General features: G+C 40.0%; 2 protein-coding genes across 5 annotated transcripts in view; one reads left to right on the plus strand and one right to left on the minus strand.

Moving 5' to 3' along the window:
- CDC20B (cell division cycle 20B) overlaps positions 1–8,153 on the plus strand; it is a gene marked incomplete at both ends in the record, with an annotated part of 61,943 nt that extends 53,790 nt beyond the window's left edge. The window contains 3 exons of one of the 3 annotated variants that reach the window (XM_082620489.1): positions 1,858–1,983; positions 2,492–2,609; positions 8,053–8,153. In XM_082620489.1, the coding sequence (XP_082476615.1) occupies positions 1,858–1,983; positions 2,492–2,609; positions 8,053–8,153 (345 nt within the window). The remainder of the gene's footprint in view (positions 1–1,857; positions 1,984–2,491; positions 2,610–8,052) is intronic. The other 2 variants (XM_082620490.1, XM_082620491.1) reach the window with 2 other exon arrangements.
- A 4,475-nt stretch (positions 8,154–12,628) lies between these two features.
- Positions 12,629–20,307, minus strand: GZMA (granzyme A). Of its 2 annotated transcripts, none has more exons than XM_082623175.1 (5): positions 20,189–20,307; positions 17,451–17,589; positions 15,863–16,004; positions 15,347–15,616; positions 12,629–13,503 (listed from the first exon to the last, which is right to left on the minus strand). In XM_082623175.1, the coding sequence occupies exons 1-5, from the start codon at positions 20,256–20,258 to the stop codon at positions 13,342–13,344; spliced, it is 783 nt and encodes a 260-aa protein (XP_082479301.1). In that variant the 5' UTR covers positions 20,259–20,307; the 3' UTR covers positions 12,629–13,341. The 2 variants fall into 2 exon arrangements, with proteins under 2 accessions (XP_082479301.1, XP_082479302.1); XM_082623176.1 differs by having other exon boundaries at positions 12,629–13,499; positions 15,343–15,616.
- Between the last annotated feature and the right edge of the window lie 410 nt (positions 20,308–20,717).

Genomic DNA, 20,717 nt, shown 5'->3' on the forward strand with positions numbered 1-20,717 from the left:
AGCTGCATAATTGTAGTTTTTCTTGCTTCTGCTGTCTGCCTTCTGGTGGATGAGGCTATCTAAGTGGCTTGTGCAAGCTTCCTGATGGGAGGGACTGGTGGTGGGTAGAGCTGGGTGTTGCTCTGGTGGGCAGAGCTCAGTAAAACTTTAATCCACTTGTCTGCTGATGGGTGGGGCTGGGTTCCCTCCCTGATGGTTGTTGGCCTGAGGCAACCCAACACTGGAGCCTACCTGGCTCTTTGGTGGGGCTAATGGCGGACTCTGGGAGGGCTCATGCCAAGGAGTACTTCCCAGAACTTCTGCTGCCAGTGTCCCTGTCCCCATGGTGAGCCACAGCCACCCCCTGCCTCTACAGGAGAACCTCTAACACTCGTAGGTAGGTCTGGTTCAATCTCCTATGGGGTCCCTGCTCCTTCCCCTGGGTCCTGATGTGCACACTACTTAGTGTGTGCCCTCCAAGAGTGGAGTCTCTGTGTCCCCCAGTCCTGTCAAAGTCCTTCAATCAAATCCCACTAGCCTTCAAAGTCTGATTCTCCAGGAATTCCTCCTCCCGTTGCCAGACTCGCAGGTTCAGAAGCCTGACGTGGGGCTCAGAACCTTCACTCCAGTGGGTTGACTTCTGTGGTATAGGTGTTCTGCAGTTTGTGAGTCACCGCCCCCCCCCCAGCAGCTATGGGATTTGATTTTACTGTGATTGTGCCCCTTGTACCATCTCATTGTGGTTTCTCCTCTGTCTTTGGATGTGGGATATATTTTTGGTGAGTTCCAGTGTCTTCCTATCAATGATTGTTCATCAGTTAGTTGTGATTCCAGTGCTCTCGCAAGAGGGAGTGAGTGCACATCCTTCTACTCCGCCATCTTGAACCCTATTAAAGTATTCTTTATAAAAACAAACAACAAAAACACAGTACCCCCAAATCCACTTCTTTCCAAAAAACTCAACCCAAGCCAATGCAAACCAAACCAAAATAAGATAAAAAATCAACCTGAGTCCAGCATTAGAACAAACATTAATTAGAGTATAATAACATGATGGAATATTGTGGGATTACTAAAAATGATAACTATGAAAAATACGTTAAACTTGGAAAGCCGTATAATAAGTGAAAACAACAGAAAAATAAAATAGTATATACATCATGCTTAGTACTTTATAAAATACTTTTACATATAGAAGATAATATGTAAAAATGAGAATAGTTGCCAGGATGATTGATAAGGATATACAGGTAAATATAACTGAAGTATTTGTTAAAATGTTTTTTAAAGTTACTGTTACTAATCATTTCAGTTATCAATATAAATTTATAATATTAAATTCTGTTTCTCAGAATTAACAATAACAATTTATAACTAAAGAAAAGGCAATTTTATTTTCTAAAATGTAATAAGGTTTGAAATACATGAGATTTTCTTGTGTTGTGAGCAAGCATGTATAGCTCTCCATTCTTTTCTAGTCCCTCTCTCACCTAGAACCTAAGGACGCAGGTAGACAAACCAGAGGAAGACTGTATTTTATAACCAGATGCTAGGGGCACATGTCAACTCTTCCAGCAGCACATTTTTGCCCCAGAGGATGTGTTGAATGAAGCTTTTCAAACATATTATTGTGTGGTTTTTCTATGTTTAAAATATTTGCAATTGTTATCTAAATTTGAAAAAGGCACCAATATGTGATTTCTATTCCCTGAGAAGTAATCTCTGGAGAGTAAAGTAGCTCTTGCTTTTGGATCAGAGGTCCTGGAGATCTGCCATGGGGACAGAGCTCTGGAACTTCTGCTTATATGTGTGCAGCTCATTCATGAGTTCACCTTCTCCAAAGCTGACCTGCCTGTGTGATTATTTGGAACTTTAAAGGCCATGGATTGGTGTCCCTGGCAGTCTGAAATCCTCGCTGTTGGAGGAGGAATGAAGGATGGACACTTACATATCCTGGACATAAATACTGGGCAGAGCATCCAGACCCCAAGCACAAACTCACAGGTAAACGTCTCTCAGGGAGTTTACCTTCATTCTGATCTTCTAGAATCTTGTGAAATAACTTATGATAGAGCATAGGACCCAAACACACCTCTCTTTACCTGCTAAGTCTACAGGAATTTCAGTTCTTAAGAGTTTCTTTTTGTAAAACCTTCTTCATCTGTGAGTTGAAAGTTAATTTAACTTGTGTATCCTTTTTTTTTTTTTCATTTCCCTTCTTTCTCAGCACTGCTTTGACTGAGAAACTTGAGAGTAGTCTGACTATTCCTGGACAATGATCATAGTCCACTTCAATTCATAGGTTCATTGTGCTTAAGCCTATTTGTATATTTAGCCTTTTGTTGCCTTGGGATAAACTTTCCTAGAACTAACATAATTCCTCTAATACCCTAACCCCATGTATGGATTGGAGGATAGATGTGGACAGAGCATACTGACTAGAGTCAGTTTAAAATGCGTTCAATGAATCAGAAATTGCCATAATTCTATATTTTGGGGGTCATTATTACAGATTTGTTCCCTAATCTGGCTACCTAAGACAAAGGAGATCGCAACTGGCCAAGGGTCTCCTAAGAATGATGTGACTGTGTGGTCCTGTCCTGCTCTGGCCAGGTCACGTGGGTTTTTTGGTAAGTAAATAGGTAAGTAAAATTCTATGTATCTATTGCAAAGTGAGCTGCTACTGGTGGAAAAATCCATGAATGGAAGATTTTCTCCTTCTGGTTCTTTGAAGTATATATTTTATCAGAGGAAAAAGCCCTACACCCACCACACCTCTGGTGTGAGTGTTTCTGAATTTGACTGTGCGTCACTTATAACTGTCATGTCTTCTTGCATTCGTGTATGCAGTGATGATTGTGGACAGTTTTCAAAATGTGTTTCCGAACTCTGGAGTTATCATTATAACTCATCTTACCCTATTTTGCAGAAGAACCAGCAGAACTGAAATGTGTGGGAGATAAGGAAGTATGAAAAGGGTGAGACATTTTTCTCTGTGGGGAGACCACTCCAGACTGTGAGACTCTGGGGAGCCTCTGCCCTTTCAAGGCAGACTGCTGTTCTTTCTCGGTGTAGTTCTGTAAATGTTTACTGGTTACTTCTTGAGAACAAGACCCCATGATGGAGAACAAGAGCCGGGCCTTGTCCTCAAGAGCCTTAAATGCTCTTTGGTGCAGTCTGAAATGTTAAAGGGGGGCTGAGGGAAATAGGGAGACAGAAGTGTTGGCTGATGAAGGAAGAGCACTGGCATCCAGTCTCTTGTAGACCTCTGATTACATATTCTATCTTCTTCCTCTTGCCTCTCAACTTGTCTTCTGTTCATCCCTGAAAGTTATTTATTCAACATTTATTTATTTAGCATCTACTATGTGCCAGGCACTTTTTGTGGCACTGGGAATACACAGGTGAACCAGACAGACAATATCCTTGCCCTCATAGAGCTCACACTTTTGTGTGACAAAAACCAAATATATACAATATTAGGTAGTGATAATACCATGACTCTCTTTGGAGAATCTGAGAATGTTATTGGCCACAACAAAATACCCTTAACAGAAAAACTTCCTGATTCTGCTGGTCAGGCTGGCTGGAGCTCAGGTTAGCCTCAAAATGACTATATATCCTTCAGCTGTTATACTGTGTGACTTGGTGAATAAAAATACAGGCATGGTACAGCCACTAAGGAGAACAGTATGTAGGTTCCTTAAAAAACTAAAAATAGAACTACCATACAACCCAGCAATCCCACTACTGGACATATACCCTGAGAAAACCATAATTCAAAAAGAATTATGTACCACAATGTTCATTGCAGCTCTATTTACAATAGCCAGGACATGGAAGCAACTTAAGTGTCCATTGACAGTTGAATGGATAAAGAAGATGTGGCACATATATACAATGGAGTATTACTCAGCCATAAAAAGAAATGAAATTGAGTTATTTGTAGTGAGGTGGATGGACCTAGAGACTGTCATACAGAGTGAAGTAAGTCAGAAAGAGTAAAACAAATACCATATGCTAACACACATATATGGAATCTTTAAAAAAAAAAAAGATGGTTATGAAGAACCTAGGGGCAGGTCAGGAATAAAGACGCAGACCTACTAGAGAATGGACTTGAGGACACGGGGAGGGGGAAGGGTAAGCTGGGAAAAAGTGAGAGAATGGCATGGACATAAAAACACTACCAAATGTAAAATTGTTAGCTAGTGGGAAGCAGCCGCATAGCACAGGGAGATCAGCTCGGTGCTTTGTGACCACCTAGAGGGGTGGGATAGGGAGTGTGGGAGGGAGGGAGATGCAAGAGGGAAGAGATATGGGGATACATGTGTATGTATAGCTGATTCACTTTGTTATAAAGCAGAAACTAACATGTCATTGTAAAGCAATTATACTCCAATAAAAACGTTAAAAAAAAAGTGCAGGCAGCTCTTGACAGAGCCACTTCAGTACCAGCACAAATGTAGGAGAAGCATGAGCTGGTCCTTTGCAAATATTTTATCACAATTCACCAGACCTTTTTAGTTTAGAGAAACACTTAAAATCAAGCCTCAAAACCCAGTTCTTTACAAAATTATAATTCCAGCAGCTAGATAGGTCCTTCAGGCAGCTAGGTGGGAGTACTGATAGATACTTGAAGCATTTGCTGATGCTTAGAATAAGGAATGTACTTAGTGCGTTTTTGTTTCTCTGTCCTTAATAAGTTATACTTTTCTAGTTTTAATGACTTGTGAATTTTTTTTCATTGATATTAGATAGCTGTCCATGGGTACATTTAACCTTTTCTCCTTCCTTTAAAATGCTTTTGGCTGGAGAAGATGCAGTTAATTTTGAACTTTTAGACACTAATTTTCATCTCTAACTCAGTAGTTTCTGCTGTGTACAAGATTTCCCCAAAGTGTTTAGCAGGAAGATTGTTTTACAAACACACATCATGTGGTCAGATAAATTTGGAAATTCTGGGTTAAACAAGAACAGTTTTTCTTTCCTAAGAATGTCTCAAAGCCTTTGATACATTATGTGTATTGGGAATCTCCAAGAGGAACTCCTCGGTTTCCCAAATTCATCTGGGAAATCTTTGTATGGGAGAATCTTGAGGTTCTTGCTCGGTGAACATGCTTCAGGGGGCACTGCCACATGGCATGGGGCTGCTGAGGTCTTCAGCTTCTATGTGTTTTTACTGTCTGTCAATGTTTCCATTGTGGGTCAAGATCAGCACTGAAAAAAAAAAAAGAAATAGAATGGTATAGAATGGAAAAATGGAAAAGTAGGTATTATTTTGTGAATAACTTTTGTCATAGTTATCAGTACATTTGCATTGTCTATGTATGGGGTCACTGCATAAAATGTAGTTTTGACAATGAGTTGTGGTCATAAAGCTGGAAAAATGCTGTTCTAGATTGTGGTCATGCCCTTAGTAAGTCTCACCCTGTTACCCACAGTCATAATTCTCTGGGGGAAAATTTTAGTTAAAGAGGTCTCACCCACCTGACTACAGAAGAAAGATACCTTATAATTCCTCCTCCTATCCACCCCCCGAGAGTTGTAATTTCCAAGGTTTGAAACAGTGGTAGGTAACTTTCTAGTCTATAAGTGAGATCTGGCCTTTGACTGGGTTTCATCAGTCCATTGCACATACGTCAGTATGTGGTTTCATTTATGGATGTAGCTGCATAAAGAAAACCAAACTTTGAATGCTTTCAGTGACAGTACTCTTGGCATGTGAGGATGTAAATCCTAAAAGAGGACTTTCATCTGAGATAAGGTGGCATTTCCCACTATCTAGTAAACTAAGATTGTCACTAATGTGAAAAATGTATTTCAAGAATGTTTTTGTTTCCATCCAAATGCCATATTCCTAACAAGTTCTAGAAGCAGCTATCCACTTTTTAAGTCAAGATATTTTTCAAAGCCTGCTCTATAAAACATTTGGGATTTTTTCCCTGTTATTCCTTTTTCCACTTTCTCTTCTTCCTTCCTCTTCATCTTAACACACCATAATAAAGGATGAAAGAATATTTATCACTGATTATATTTATTGAATAGATTTTTCTTTTTTAGGTTTAATTTTAAAGCATTGGTATAATGATCTATATTTTCCTAACTAAATTAAGTTGCTTTTCATTTATATGGCTCAAATTAAAAATTTTTTAATTTTTAAAAACTAATGGATACTGGCCTTCATTAGAAAAAGAGATTCTTCTTTGCGTTGGATTTGGAGCGTGGTAAACAGTTAAAGCATTGAATTGGATTCTAGTTCTGGCTCTGCCATTAATCAGCTGTGTGACCTTGAACAAATTGTTCGATATTCTTAAATTTTTTCTTCATCTGTAAAATAAGAAGATGGCATTATATCTATAAATTTAAACATTTTTAATGCACCAACATGCCTAGGGCCAATCCCATGTCTCCTTGGTGGTGTGTCTGTGCACGTGTGTATGTGTATGTGCGTGTGCGTGTGTGTATGCATGAAGGAGAGCATTGGGAGTTATGTGTTTAGATGGAAAAAGCCCCAAGTATCTAAGAAATGTCTCCTTTGGGAGTGGAATAGTGTATCTGCACTCCTTGCTGTTGAGAATCTTGTGTCAGAGAACAAGATTATTTCTGAAATTCCAGCTCTCAATTGAGTTGTAAGCAGTACTCCTCCTATGAGGGGGTGGCCACCCACCTCATTTGATTTTAGTTGTGCCCCCAAATACCTACCCACTCAAAAACATATCCAACCTCTTTTTTCCTCTCATCTTCCCAGTCCCAGCTTTCTTTCATGGAGTCAGCTTTGTGGATTTTGGCCTAAAGTTTTTGATCGTGAAAGTTACTGTTGGATTAGGATAGGTTTTGCAAAGTATTTTCCAAGGAACCCTAGTAGTTTGAGATGTTCAAGTGAAAAGGATTCTGGTGAAATAAGTTTCAGAAATGCTGCCTATTATAGCCTCTTCTACCAAATATTTCTAATGCATATAGCAGTTTTGAAATAAGGAATCTTGTATAATTTTCTTAACTTGGAGCTTCCAAATTAATGTGAACATTAAAGACTCTTTTCATTTTTAATACCTATCAACCTCGTATAAAACTATTGTTCCACAGAGTGTTCTTTGAGAAATGATCAGATAGATAATAGAAAGAGGGTATTGTCTTCAGAATTCCATATGAAAGACTCATGTATGTTTTGTGAGACAGATTTTTGGGTCCTTTTCCATTAAGCTGCATCAGTTTATTTGATTCATTTCTTGAAACCAAGATCCCAAAAGGATGACTTTCAGGGAAGGATAAGAAGTGGGATGGAGTGTGTGGTAGGAGCACAGCCATGATAATTCCTGGGTATTGGTGGGTTAGGGAAGATAGAACTAATAATGGTATAAGGCATGAGGGGTGTGGTGAGCTAAAAACTGGTCCCCTCAAAGCTATCCACGTGAAATCCCAGAAACCTGTGAGTGTGACTTTATTTGGTGAAAGGGTCTTTGCAGATGTAATTAAGTTGAAGATTTTGAGATGAGATCATTCTGGATTATCCAGATGGGCCCTAAATGTAATGGCAAGTGTCCTTATAAGAGGCACACATAGGAGAATAGACACACAGAATCAGAGATGGTGTGACCACAGAATCAGAGATGATGTGCCCACAGAAGCAGCGATTAGAGTGATGTGGCTACAATTTGGGGATGACCAACAACTGCCAGAAACTAGAAGAGGCAGGAAACAGAATCTCCCCTGCTTGCCAAATCCTTGATTTTGGACTTCTGGTCTGTGAGAGTATAAATTTCCGTTGTCTTTAGCCGTGCAGTTTGTGGTAATTTATTACAGCAGCCTTAGGGAACCAAAACAAGAGGGAAGAGCCCTGAAGGGCAACAGTGAAGCAAAACCTTAGCCACTTTAAGGTGTTACCCAGAGTCCTCCCTGACTGGTGTTTTCCATGGCAAAGGTGCAGTGGGAGCGCCAGCTCTGAACGTGGCAGGGGTTTGGAGGAGCCCTTTATCCTGTATGGGATAACTGGCCCCAGCTTAGGTTGCTTCCCAGTCCTCAGCAACAGCCCTTGACACATGGAACGTGAGCAGTCTGTCCTTATTCCCACAGGCCACCGAGGCAGAGTGCTGCACCTGGCTTTGAGTCCAGACCAGACCCGGGTTTTTTCTGCTGCAGCTGATGGCACAGCCTGTGTATGGAATTGCTGCTAGTCACCCAGCCCCTCTCAGCTTCAGCTTCCTCGTTTCTATGGGAGAATAATGATGTTGGCCTTGCCTTCTCCATGGTGTTGTCAAGAGGCTCAGACAAGATGACGTGCTTTTCCTGAGGTGAATGCCTGTTCTTCTGACCGTCCTTCTCAGGTTACTTTATTTACTCTGCTTCATTCCATTGCATTTCCCAGACACTGTCTTTGACTCTATGCTTCTCCCTCTGATTTCCTCCTCCTCCTCCCCTCTTCTTCTTCTTCTTCTCTCTCTGTCTTTTCCTCGTTAGAGGTGCATTTTCACTGCTATAATCACAAGAATATCTACAGCAAAGATTTCTAAACGCTTCTTTGTCACTCGACTTTTCTCCCAAGCTCCAGCCTCATACTTCTGTCTGTCTCTGGATATTTCTTTTCTGAGATACGTTTTTGTCTTTAGCTCAAACTCAATACATTAAAAACACAACTTATTCACTTGAAAAACATTTGATTAAAGTGCTACTCTAGGTTAAGCATGCATATTATTTCTTCTCAAAAAGAGGACTTCTGTGGGACTCCCTTTTCTCTTATCATGGTGTCATCCTTATCCTGGTCCTCCCATTACTCAGGGAGCCTCCTGTTTATTCAGTTTACCCCTTGTTCTCTGTTTTTTGTTTTACCCTAGTAATGTCCTGCATACCTGATGACCAGTTTGTGGTAATTGCCTTCTAACTGGCTTCCTGTCTTTATTCTTCATGGGTCTCCACGTTACTGCTAGGTTACATTTCTAAAATCATCGTGCTGGTCCTCCCGTCCCCTACTCATAAACTCTCAATGACTCCCATTACCTAACCCCCTAGGCCTCCATCTCGGAGTCCTGAGCCCAGAACATGAAGGTGGGGACCTGTGCCAGTTATGGCTCTGCCATAAACTTACTGGGTGACCTTGGGTATGTCACAACATTTGCAAGAATAGGAATTTGGATTTGATAACTGCTAAGGCTTCTTCAAGCTTGATCAGGCCACTGTTCTATCTTTTTTTTTTTTTTTTTTTTTTTTTTTTCTTTTTGCGGTATGCGGGCCTCTCACTGTTGTGGCCTCTCCCGCTGCGGAGCACAGGCTCCGGACGCGCAGGCCCAGCGGCCATGGCTCACGGGCCCAGCCGCTCTGCGGCATATGGGATCCTCCCAGACCGGGGCACGAACCCGTGTCCCCTGCATCGGCAGGCGGACTCTCAACCACTGCGCCACCAGGGAGGCCCTGTTCTATCTTTTTAACATTAATCCTCACTCCCTCCTGTGTTAACCCTGGGCTAAGTCTTGTGATTTCCTGCCTTATGCTTTTGTTACACCTCTTCTTTCTAGTCTGGAATTCCTGCTTATCTCTTCTTTAGCTTTGTACCTTCACATGAGTCCTGACCTCTCCAGGAAGTGTTTTGAAATGATGTTACCTGGCTTTAACTCTTGGCATCAGTCTGTATCACCTACTTTGTGTTAATATAACTATTCTAGTTGTTTTAAAAAAATCTTTTATTACTATGTGAATCTTTGTTTATTTAAGTTTTAACATGCTTATTTCTTCCGGACAATTCGATTGAGGATTTGAGGGATATTGGCCTTGCCTTCTCCATGGTGTTGTCATGAGGCTCAAACAAGATGACGTGCTTTTTAGTGTCAGGATGTTATATTTTTTAGTGTCCTTTGGAATGTTTTGCATGTGTCAGCTAACATATGTTGATTAATTTATTTGCTTTGTCATAAATGGTTTTTACCAATACATACAGACTCCCTTAATACCCCTCCTCAAAAAAAAAAACAACAAATAAAAGCCTTGATAATTGAAAAGTGGAATAGTAAATACAAGGGGTGTTAAGACTCTCCTGACAAGTTGCCATACATTCTGTTCTTTTCCCTGTTTTTAAACTCAGAAAATCTGCTTGGTAGTGCTTGTAATTTTTACCTTATAAAATTTTAGGTCACCAAAAGCTGCAAATATGCTACATTCCTGCAATACACACTCTTCTTCTTTAAGATAATGGGTTTCATTTGATCTTCTTCTTATTTAGCCAGGTATAAACTATAAGAAAAAGTTTAGCAGGGAAAGGAGCAAAATGGTGAGGCCACTTCCAGTGTCCCCCACCATTCTGATGTGGTTACTTCTATCTTAACAATCTCACGGCACTATGACATGACCAAAGATCACTTCTCTCAATTAATACTGGTGTGTTAACTAGGCTCTCATTTAAGAAAAATAGCAATATATCTTTTACTACTGTTAGTTTTGGTGGAAGTCTGGAATATGGTTTCAGTAAAGAAAAAAATGAACTTACAGATAATACACAAAACAGAAGCCTCTGCTACAAAAATTCTGTAATATAAAAATTTTATTGACTAATAAGTCATATAAAGCACATAAATCTTAAGTGTACAGCTCAGTGAGTGTTTAATTTATGAATAAGATCAAGATCATATGAATAAATCATCCAGATCAAGATGTGAACATTTCTTTCACCCCCAAAGACTACTTTGTGTCCACTCAGTCAATGCCCCTCCATTATTCTGACCTTGGTCACCATGTTTTGCCTTATGCCAACCTTCAGATAAATGTAATCATACCATAAATATTCTTTCTTTCTTTTTTTTTTTGGTCTGGTTTCTTTTACTCAACCTTATATTTGTAAGAGTAATTCATATTGTTGCATTCATGCATGACACAGGCATGTAGTTTTTCACTGCTGTGTAATATTCCATTGTATATACAACAATTGTTTATCCATTTTATTATGAATGGATATTTGAGTTATTTTCAATTTTGACTTTTAAGAATAAAGCTGCAGGCTTCCCTGGTGGCGCAGTGGTTGAGAGTCCGCCTGCTGATGCAGGGGACATGGGTTCGTGCCCTGGTCCGGGAAGATCCCATGTGCCGTGGAGCGGTTGTGCCTGTGAGCCATGGCCGCTGAGCCTGCACATCCAGAGCCTGTGCTCTGCAGCAGGAGAGGCCACAACAGTGAGAGGCCTGCGTACTGCAAAAAAAAAAAAAAGAATAAAGTGGCTACAGACATCCTCAAACACGTATTTGGTGGAAAAAAAGCCCTCATTTCTGTTTGGTATATACCCAGGAGTAGAATTGTTAGGACATAGCATATGTGTTCATTCAGTTTTAATAGACACTGCCACTTTTCCTAAGAAGCTCTACCAATTTATACTTCTACCAGCAATGAACAAGGGTTTCATACAACTCTTTTTAAGTGGACTTCAAAATCTGTAATAAACGTTGCCAGTAGGGAATACTCCATCCATCCTCTTATTGCTATTAAAATCCTAATTAGGGATATAGCAGGCATCTAAAATATCCTCTTAGAGCATCTCTTTTAGATATCAGCATGAGACTTCACTTTCTAATATAGGGGTTCTCATCCCCAGCTGCATATTAAAATCATTGGGGAGCTTATAAAAAGAATACTTTGTCTTGGTTCTCATCAAATTAAATAAAAATTCCTAAGGGTGAGACCTGAGCATTGGTCATTTTAAAGAGCCTGGTAAGTCTAATGGGCAGCCATGGTTGAAAACCAAAGGACCAGTATTTTGGTCAGTCTTTAGACTATTTTCCTCATTTGTTTTAAGAAGCTGCTCTTAGTGTTGCTGTATGTTCTTAGTTTGGATATACTGTGTGTGTGTGTATGTATATGTTTATGTATGTATACATGCACACAAATATAAGATTTATATTCCAAAAGGAACTGATGAAAATCAAAGGAATCTGTTCACATAATCTCATCTTGAAGTGGCTACTGGGCTGATGACTATCCACTAAGTTCAATACGCTGAATAAATATCTTGAGTTTTTTCCCAAAGGAAAATTTCAGGCCACAATTCAACACTCACTCCCTAGTATGAGATGGCAGTCACTGTAACCACCATGTTGATTAGACCTACCCAGACTCAAGGACAAGGGGAACCAAGAAATCACCTAGATAATCCAAGGCTTAAATTCAAACTACTGAGAAAGGAGGCTGACTTTCCTTGTATCCTTTTTTTGGCTAGCTAAGTGCCTCATTAATATCCCCTAGAATTTTAATTTCTGTTTCTCACCTGCCTTTGGAAAATACTGTAAGGCATTTTCTGTTTCTACTTCTCCCATCGACTCAGGTTCTTACTTATAAATCTGAATAGCAGGTGTTGATGTGGAACAATGGCCTTTGAAGGGCAAACATTTCCTTTTAATCCAAACGCTCCAGACTGGCTGTTTCTGTTTCTTGCAGAATTGCTGAGCCCTTCACTGTACTTGTTACTAGACAGACTGACCTTGGTGTCCTTCCTGCTGGGCCCCACTGAATCAGTGAAGTGAATAATTCAAGCCAAGTTTTCATGTCCCTTGTCACATGGATGACACAGGTGACACTGGTCCCTGATCTCTCCTTTGCATTATTCACAAGGTCTCTATATTACTCTGGTTCACTTTGTTGGTGGAGATTTGCCTGCTAAAGTTATAGGAGAGCAACAAGTACAGTGATACAAGTTGATTTTATTTATGATAAAATTAAGACATGACAACAGTGGGCATATACCCAGAGAAAACCATAAATCAGAAAGACACATGCACCTCAATGTTCATTGCAGCACTGCTTACAATAGCCAGGACATGGAAGCAACCTAAATGCCCATCGACAGATGAATGGATAAAGAAGATGTGGTATATATATAGAATGGAATATTACTCAGCCATAAAAAGGAATGAAATAATGCTATTTGCAGCAACATGGATGGACCTAGAGATCGTTGTACTGAGTGAAGTAAGTCAGACACAGAAAGACAAATATCATATGATATCGCTTATATGTGGAATCTTAAAAAAAGGGTACAAATGAACTTATTTACAAAACAGAAGTAGAGTCATGGATGTAGAAAACAAATTTATGGTTACCAGGGGATAAGGGGTGGGAGGGATAAATTGGGAGATTGGGACTGACGTACACACACTACTATATATAAAACAGATAACTAATAAGAATCTGCTGTACAGTACAGGGAACTCTACTCAATACTCTGTAATGGCCTATATGGGAAAAGAATCTAAAAAAAAGGAGTGAATATATGTATATGAATAACTGATTCACTTTGCTGTATACCTGAAACTAATACATCATTGTAAATCAACTATACTCTAATAAAAATTTTAGAAAAAGAAGTAACAGCAAATGAAATGAAATACGGTTATCTAAACTGCATGTTTCATAGTCTTAGCTATCCAGCTGAGGTGTTTCTTTGAGAGAAGAGTGTAGATACCAGGTCCTCGAGGGTCTCCGCATTTCCCAGGAAGGCCAAAGGAAGTGATGCCTCTGAAAATGCCTTCACATATCAAAGGGCTTCCAGAATCTCCCTGGGGGAAAACAAGAGGAATGATGAAGACCAGCATCAAATATGACCACTAGCAGAATGGAAGAAATTCTATTTAATGTGGAGCACTTAAGGTGAAGTTAAGACCAACCTTGACTTACTTGACAATTAGTGCTTAAAAACCCAAAATGTTTGGGAATATTCAATAATATGTTTAAATTGATTTTCTCGATTTGTTTATGAAGCAGTGAAAATTGAAATGAAACTTGTATTATTGTTTGTGTAATCCACTAACTTTGAGACAAATTCTCTGCTTTAGAAACTCTCCTGTTTGTCATTTTCTCAAAATGTTTAACAACTCAAGGGATAAAATAGTCAAATGCAGATTGGCTACTGAGGCAAAGAATGAAAGCCATGTTTTCTAGTTCCTCCAGCAGATAATTGTCTTCCCAAAGGAACGAAACCGAAGCAACCTTTTCCTTCCCCTTCTCAAATAGACAGAAATTGCTACCTCAAGTCTTCTTTTTTTTTTTAATGAGAAAGAAACATTTAATGAAATAAGTTATACAACAGTATCTCTAAAGAGCGTATGGAATGTGAAAGACTCAATAAAATTCAACTCATCAATACAGTAATCATTGAAGAGAAAATTACATTTTAAAACTTGTGTTATTAATCTGCCAGTCTATCACCCTATATAGTATCAATGAACATTAAAATTAGACCTTGGAGGTCAATTCCTTCAAACTCCCACAAACACCATTCTTCTCTAGCAAACATCGTTCATTTAGTCAACATTTATGGAGCATCTACCATGTGCCATGTAGTCTTCTAGACACTAGGACTAAATCAGTGAACAAAATAGACAAAAAGTACTGCTCTCGTGGAATTTACATTATTCTTTGCTTTTCCTCCCAAGTCTCATTTGAGCATCTGATGTTAGATGGATGCTCCCAGAAGTCAGTGATAACACTTTGGAACTGCCTGGTTCCACTAGGAGGGAGGCTTCAGTGAGCTGTAAATCATGCTTTATTCTTGTGCGTGAGCCACCCAATATGTGATCTTGTATTCTCTCAAGGAACTTTAGAATCAGCATATTTAAATGTATTTAAGGTCTAGAGACCAGATTGGCTGTTTCCGGCTTTAGGGAGGATGGGTGGTGCCGGATGAAGGGCTATTGAGGCTTGTACACAGAGTTCTGCAAATGCAAGGCTCTGAGGGCTCAGCTCCATCCCAGTGAAGTGAGAAGTGACAAACCAGTGCTCAGAGCTTAAATCTATGTCAAGGGTTCTTCTACTCCTATCTTCAAGCAGGGCCCAGTCCCAGCCCTTCTCAGGGCGTATGGTAGGGAGGCTTGTGTGTACTTTGGAATGGATCATGCTTGGAAGTTGTTTCCGGGGGCTGAGCTCAGTGCTAGGAAGCTATGGGGTTTACCCCAGAGATCTTCAGTCTGTCTTGGGAATGCAGGCATTTCAGACTTACCTGGTTAAATGGCAGAGGAATTTTTGGGGGGTGCTCAGATGGGGAAAACGTACTGAAGGCCCTAGAAGAACCCTGACTTCAGCTCTCCTCAGTGTTATATATATTTTCAGCTTAGATCTATATATGTTAATATGAAAAATGAGAAAAAATAGCTTCTTAGTGGTTTTTGATATAAAATCAAGAAGATGTAGTAGTTCAACACAGGCACTAGCATGGTTTATGATGAACAACTCACCTGAGCTGAGAACATTAATTAATTTGACTGGAGTTTTATCAAACTTCTTTTTAAAAACACTAGGACGCTGTAGAATCCAATGTCATGACAAGGCAAAGAGTGACTTCACGTTCTCTACATCTGCATGACTTAAGCCAACAGCTAGAGTTTGGGATCTTATTTTACTTACACTGCAAGAGTCTCTTCCACCTTGGAGGCTTCCGGCACAAATCATATTCAGTCCAATCACAGGGTTATAATTATAGTGCCTTTGATCGTTGCAGATTTTTCTGTCTATGACGGTGACATTGACCTCTCTCAAAATATCAGACCGAGGTGAATTATTGTGAAACATACCCCACCCTGCAACTCGACACAAAGTTTCTGGTTTCACATCATCCCCCAATTTAGGGAGAGGAAGAATAGCCACGTGTTTATTAATTGTTGCTTTTTTGTTCAGCTGTTGGAAGACAAGCAAAAAGTGAACAGAATGAGATAATTAAGAATTTCATCCAATAAAAATGAATTTAAAAAATTTTCACATTTTTATTTAAATTCTAGCCCAACCCTCAGGGGCCCCCCACCCCCTTATGCAGCTACAGTCTGTAGTTATTGGGGTACTGAGAAAGGTTTCCATATAGGTGGCCAGACTGTAGGAGCTTCTATGACTTTTAAGTCAATCAAAAGTATAATCAAAGGTCCGTACCTTTAGAAGTTTAAGATCACCCTCATGCGTGTCCTGGTCATAGCATGGATAGGGAAACTCTTTCTTAACGAACATGATCTGTTTTTCAGGCTCTTTCTTGGTTATTGAGTGAGCCCCAAGAACGATCTGGGATCTTCTGTTCCTGAAAACAGACACAACACCGTTAATTTGGTTTACTCTTTAAATCAGAAACTGAGCATATTATGTGCTGATCAGTTTCATTGTCCCATTTGTAAATATGCTTGCTGTGAAAATACTTGCTTGTGGCTCAGAAAAAATGTGTACTTTAAAGAATAAAAAGTGAATTGTTTATGAATTTATCATTATCATGATCATCATGATCACCTGCAGCTTATTTATAACAAGCTAAACTAGTTTCATTGAAAAACTAAGGATAAGAGAATTCCATGGCAGCTAAGCCAAGTCTGGGGATCTTTGTTGGGGTTTTACTGCTGTCCCCTCAACCTTCCCTTAGTTGTAATAGAGAATCAGGTTGCAGATGACTGGAAAATAGAGGTCTCAGTAGTCTAGAGACAAAAGCAAAAGACACTCGATAGTTGTAGACTAATGCACTGAAGAAATCTTTGTAAGAGAACAGCAGACTTAAATGAGAAAACTTTCAGAGATAGATTGCTTAGTGGAAGACCCTATTTACATGGCATTGAGTGTGTGTTTGAGGGGATGGTGGTCTGCAGGAGGGTCCCAGCATTCTTTCCTTTTATTACTCCATGCTAAAGGTTCATTTTGGTTAATAAAATCAACATACTCTCTGATGCATTAATGATGAAGGTCATTATCACTCACAGCTTAGTGTATAAACTACACCAACCATATATTCACATTGCTGTTTTTCCATTACACAGCTGATATTAGTCTCACTTAAGACATTAGAACAGTGCTTTCAGTAGACTATACTTTGATGATGAAATGTTCTATAAATCTGCACTGTCCAATATGGAGCCCCGTGTAGGCTACTGAGGACTCGAAATGTGGCCAGTGAGACCGAGGACCTAAATTTGTAATTTGATTTAACTTTAATTAATGTAAATGTAAATATATATAGCCATAGGTAATTTACATAGCCAACATGATAGTGGCTATCATAATAGACAGCCCAGGTTTAGAGGCTTGATTTAGGGAGCGGAGAAAAGACCAGCCCTGGAAGAGGTCTGAAGGCAGTGGTTGATGGTGGTTAAGAGATGGCTGAAGGCCTGAGAAGTTCATAAGAAAAACAGGAAGTCATTCAAAAGAAGCTTTCTCTGCTTGACTGTGGTGCTCAGGCCCCTGAGGGGACACTGAAATTTTCACCCTTCTGCACCATGATGAAGTCAAGATCAGAAGCAAAGACTTGCAGCACCTGAGCCGGGTGGCTCTAGGGGAGATCTTCCGAAAGAGCTCTGGATGCTGCTTCCTCACTGGTCTGATTCTTTGGGGCTGAGTCTGGGCTCAACTCCCTTTTGGGGTAAAGCAAGTTGTCAAAGATGTAAGTGATGTAAAGATCCTGTGGCTTTAGTGGTATTTACTCTCTTCATTAATATTCCCCCAAGTTAGAATATCTCCAAAATGTTTTTTAAACCCAAGCACTTACAGGTTACAGTGAGCTGCAGTCAATACCCAGTCATTTGCAATCAAAGCCCCGGCACAGATACTTTTCCCTTGAAGTAGCACCATGTAGGGTCTCGAATGAGGAGTCACTTGATTTCCTCCAATAATTTTTACACAGAGATCTGTTAAAAAGAAAAAGACAGGTCATATCAGTGACCCCTCCAAAGAGTTCTACCTAAAGCCATGTTTCTAAGACTAGACATGCATTTCCCACTTAGACAGGAGGGGAGATGAGAGCATCCTCCCCATCTTCATGTGGATTTCAGATATCTGAATGTAAATCCCGTTCCTGTTGGACTTTCTGAGAAGGTCCTGCTCTTTCATCCACAGAAACCATGCCGTTGGCCGTTCCAGGGATTATCAGGCTGGAAATCTGTCACAGCTGCTGACCTCAGGCCTCAGGGCTTGCAAAGGCAGACAACTGTGCATGGGTTTATACCAGTAACAGGTGCACTGGAGCCGCTGGTGATGATGACAACCTTGAGTGCTCTCCCACACCTCTCCCTTTCTGGCTAAGTATTAATTTGGGGAAGTAGAGTGGCTTTTAGAAGCTTGAAAACCACCCTTTTCGCCCCAAGCCCTTGCAAAACCCCACAGCTTACAGACTGATATTAGTACCTTTTAGCTGTGACCCTACCCTTGAGTTCTTTGGTCATTGTGAGACTTTTGCTTATTGAAATTTGCACTCTTCTCATTCATAAATTGAGAGAATAATATCTTTTGCACCTGAAGCTCCCCTTCAATCTCCAGACTGAACCAAATGGTTTAATCTAAGCCCTTTTCCAATGAAGAGAGGAGAGAAGATGCTATAGGGAGAGAATTCTGCCTTAGTCAAATTTCTTCGGTGATAGAACAAGAGTAGAGATTCACTATTACCGAACAGTGAGACCAAAGCACGAAGCAAACCATACTTGTTGGTTGAGAGGATCTTGTGCCCGTGTGATATACTCTCAGCTTCCTACACCAGATGTTCTTGGATTCTGCCCAAACATTTCTCCTGACCATTGGCTGGGACTCAGGTTTCCTTCAATAGGGCACAGTGCCTGTTACTCCATTATTAAAGCTAACTCATTGCCAGATTTACAATGAGGTGTAAATGATGAGAGTGGGGGAAGGGGAAGTGGGTGTCCAGAAGGGCTCTCGTTTCCAGAAGGGAGTTGGGCAGCGGAAGTCCTAGACTCTAGAAGTAAAAGGATAAGGAACTTAGAGAAACCCAGAGAACTTCACCTACATCTCAATTTTCCTGGGGTGTATCACAAATAGATGGATTTCAAAGATGCATCTTTGGACCGTCTGGGCTGCAGAAATCATAAACTCAGTATAATACTTCGTTTTGCAGAGTCTTGTGTTTGGTAAGCACACATACCACCTCAGAAAAAGTCCCCATATCCCACAACCTAGGATTCGGGAATAATATTTAGAGCAGGTGAGAAGCTTTTAAAACTAGCAATTCTTGGTTCCCACCCAGAATCACAATAAATTAAAATCACTGGGGCTGGGATATCAGCTTTGTTTCAAACCCTCCAGAGGATTCTAACGTGTAGAAGGATTGAGACCTCCCGTCCAGAGCATCAAGTCTTGCTTTGCTGTGGCTGTTCCTTTTAGGGACCCACATTGCTCTCTCTGACCACAGGAAACAAAGAGTAAGTTGTTTTTGTTGTTTCTTTTGAAGAAAAGATAAGACTGGATTTTTAAAATCTGCTCTGTTTTCACTGTTGTGGAGGATTTAACATGCCTGAACATAGTTGTGCTATGCCATACTTATTGTACTCTGCCCACCCTTTTGTTTCTAATGCCCTGCAACCTTATTATTTCTAAAACTTTTAGATGCAAGATAAACCAGAGAACTTCCTTGGGAATTTTTGGTAAGATAGGTTGTTGCATCAGCCCCTGCCCAGCACTTCCATCTCCAAAAGCTGTCAGAATGTGGGGAAAACCCATGGCTGCTCCACACTTGTCAGCACAGTTCAGCCTAGCCCCAGAGTGCTTTTCACTGCCTAGAAAGTTTTTAAGGAACACCTAGAGCTACCCAGGGGCTATTACCCTTCTAGTGATAATCCCATGACTTTTACAGCATTTCAAACTGATGCGTGTGCAACTCACACAAAACCAGGCAGGTTGGTTACTACTTAGTACATCAAAGAATAAGCTTCATACAAAACACTATAGCACTTCCAAAGAGTCAATGCGAGGATGCTCCTAATGTCTTAATGTATTCCCAAGGACACTCTAACCTAGAGAAATGATGATAAATATTCGAATATTTCCTGAATCTTGGGGTGTGTCTAGGTCAGGTTTTAAAAAAATATATTTATTTATTTATTATTGCAGTATGGTCGATTTTGTCATTAAAGCTATCTATGCATTTTCTGCAGCAAGAAAGGCTGAGGCATCACTATTCCTTCCCTGAAAGGTCCTATTGGTTTTCCTAACTTAAGAACTTTTTGTTCGTTTGTTTACTTGTTTTTACAGTGTCCTTTCTGGCAGTTTTCAAGCCACTAGTTGGCAGCACTGATGGTTCTATTATCTTTTGTAAAGGAATTGTAAAGAAGAAAGAAGGATGTTTTTCTTTCTAAAATAAAGATATATGTAGAATCCAAGAAAGAATGTTAAGGCTTGTGAGAAAAAAATCTCCTCTTAGTAACACTTAGCTAATACTGCCAAAGAGTCTGCTCCATTTTGCTTAATTGCTATAATGGAAATGACAAGAATCAGTCTTACCTTCAGGAATTAGAAGGAGAAAAATGACCATTGAGAGAGTGGCTGCCAGAAAGGTAGAGGACTTCCTCATTGTGGCTGGTGTCCCCACGTCAATCAATGTGAAAATCTGTTTTCAGTTCTTGACTGGCTCTTATTTATATATCGAGAGCACAAAGGATGTGGTTTCCTTTCTTTTCTTTCTTTCCAATTTCAAAGTTGAGTATTAGGAAAAAAAAAAACCCAACAAACCACAAGTGAGAACAGTGAGTAATCACTCATCTGCAGGCATGCTTTCCTTGGCTAGGATTGCTGAGGGGAGAGGGTTGTAATTCTACAGAGCGGGTGGGGACAATGGGCCCTCGTTGCCATCAGAACATAGTATACAAGAAGAGACTCCAAATGTTTCAGCTGAGATGTCGAGGATTCTAGTCTTCATCAGAAGCAAACTTAGCTTTTCTATCCACAAATGAAAGCTCTTTAAAGACTTAAATCAGAGAGTTAAAATTGGTCACCTAAAAGTTGGTCACCAACGAAGTGTCTTTCTAGTCAT

This window comes from Mesoplodon mirus (genome assembly GCF_964341445.2).
Source record: "Mesoplodon mirus genome assembly, chromosome: 5".
NCBI classification, from domain to species: domain Eukaryota; kingdom Metazoa; phylum Chordata; class Mammalia; order Artiodactyla; family Ziphiidae; genus Mesoplodon; species Mesoplodon mirus.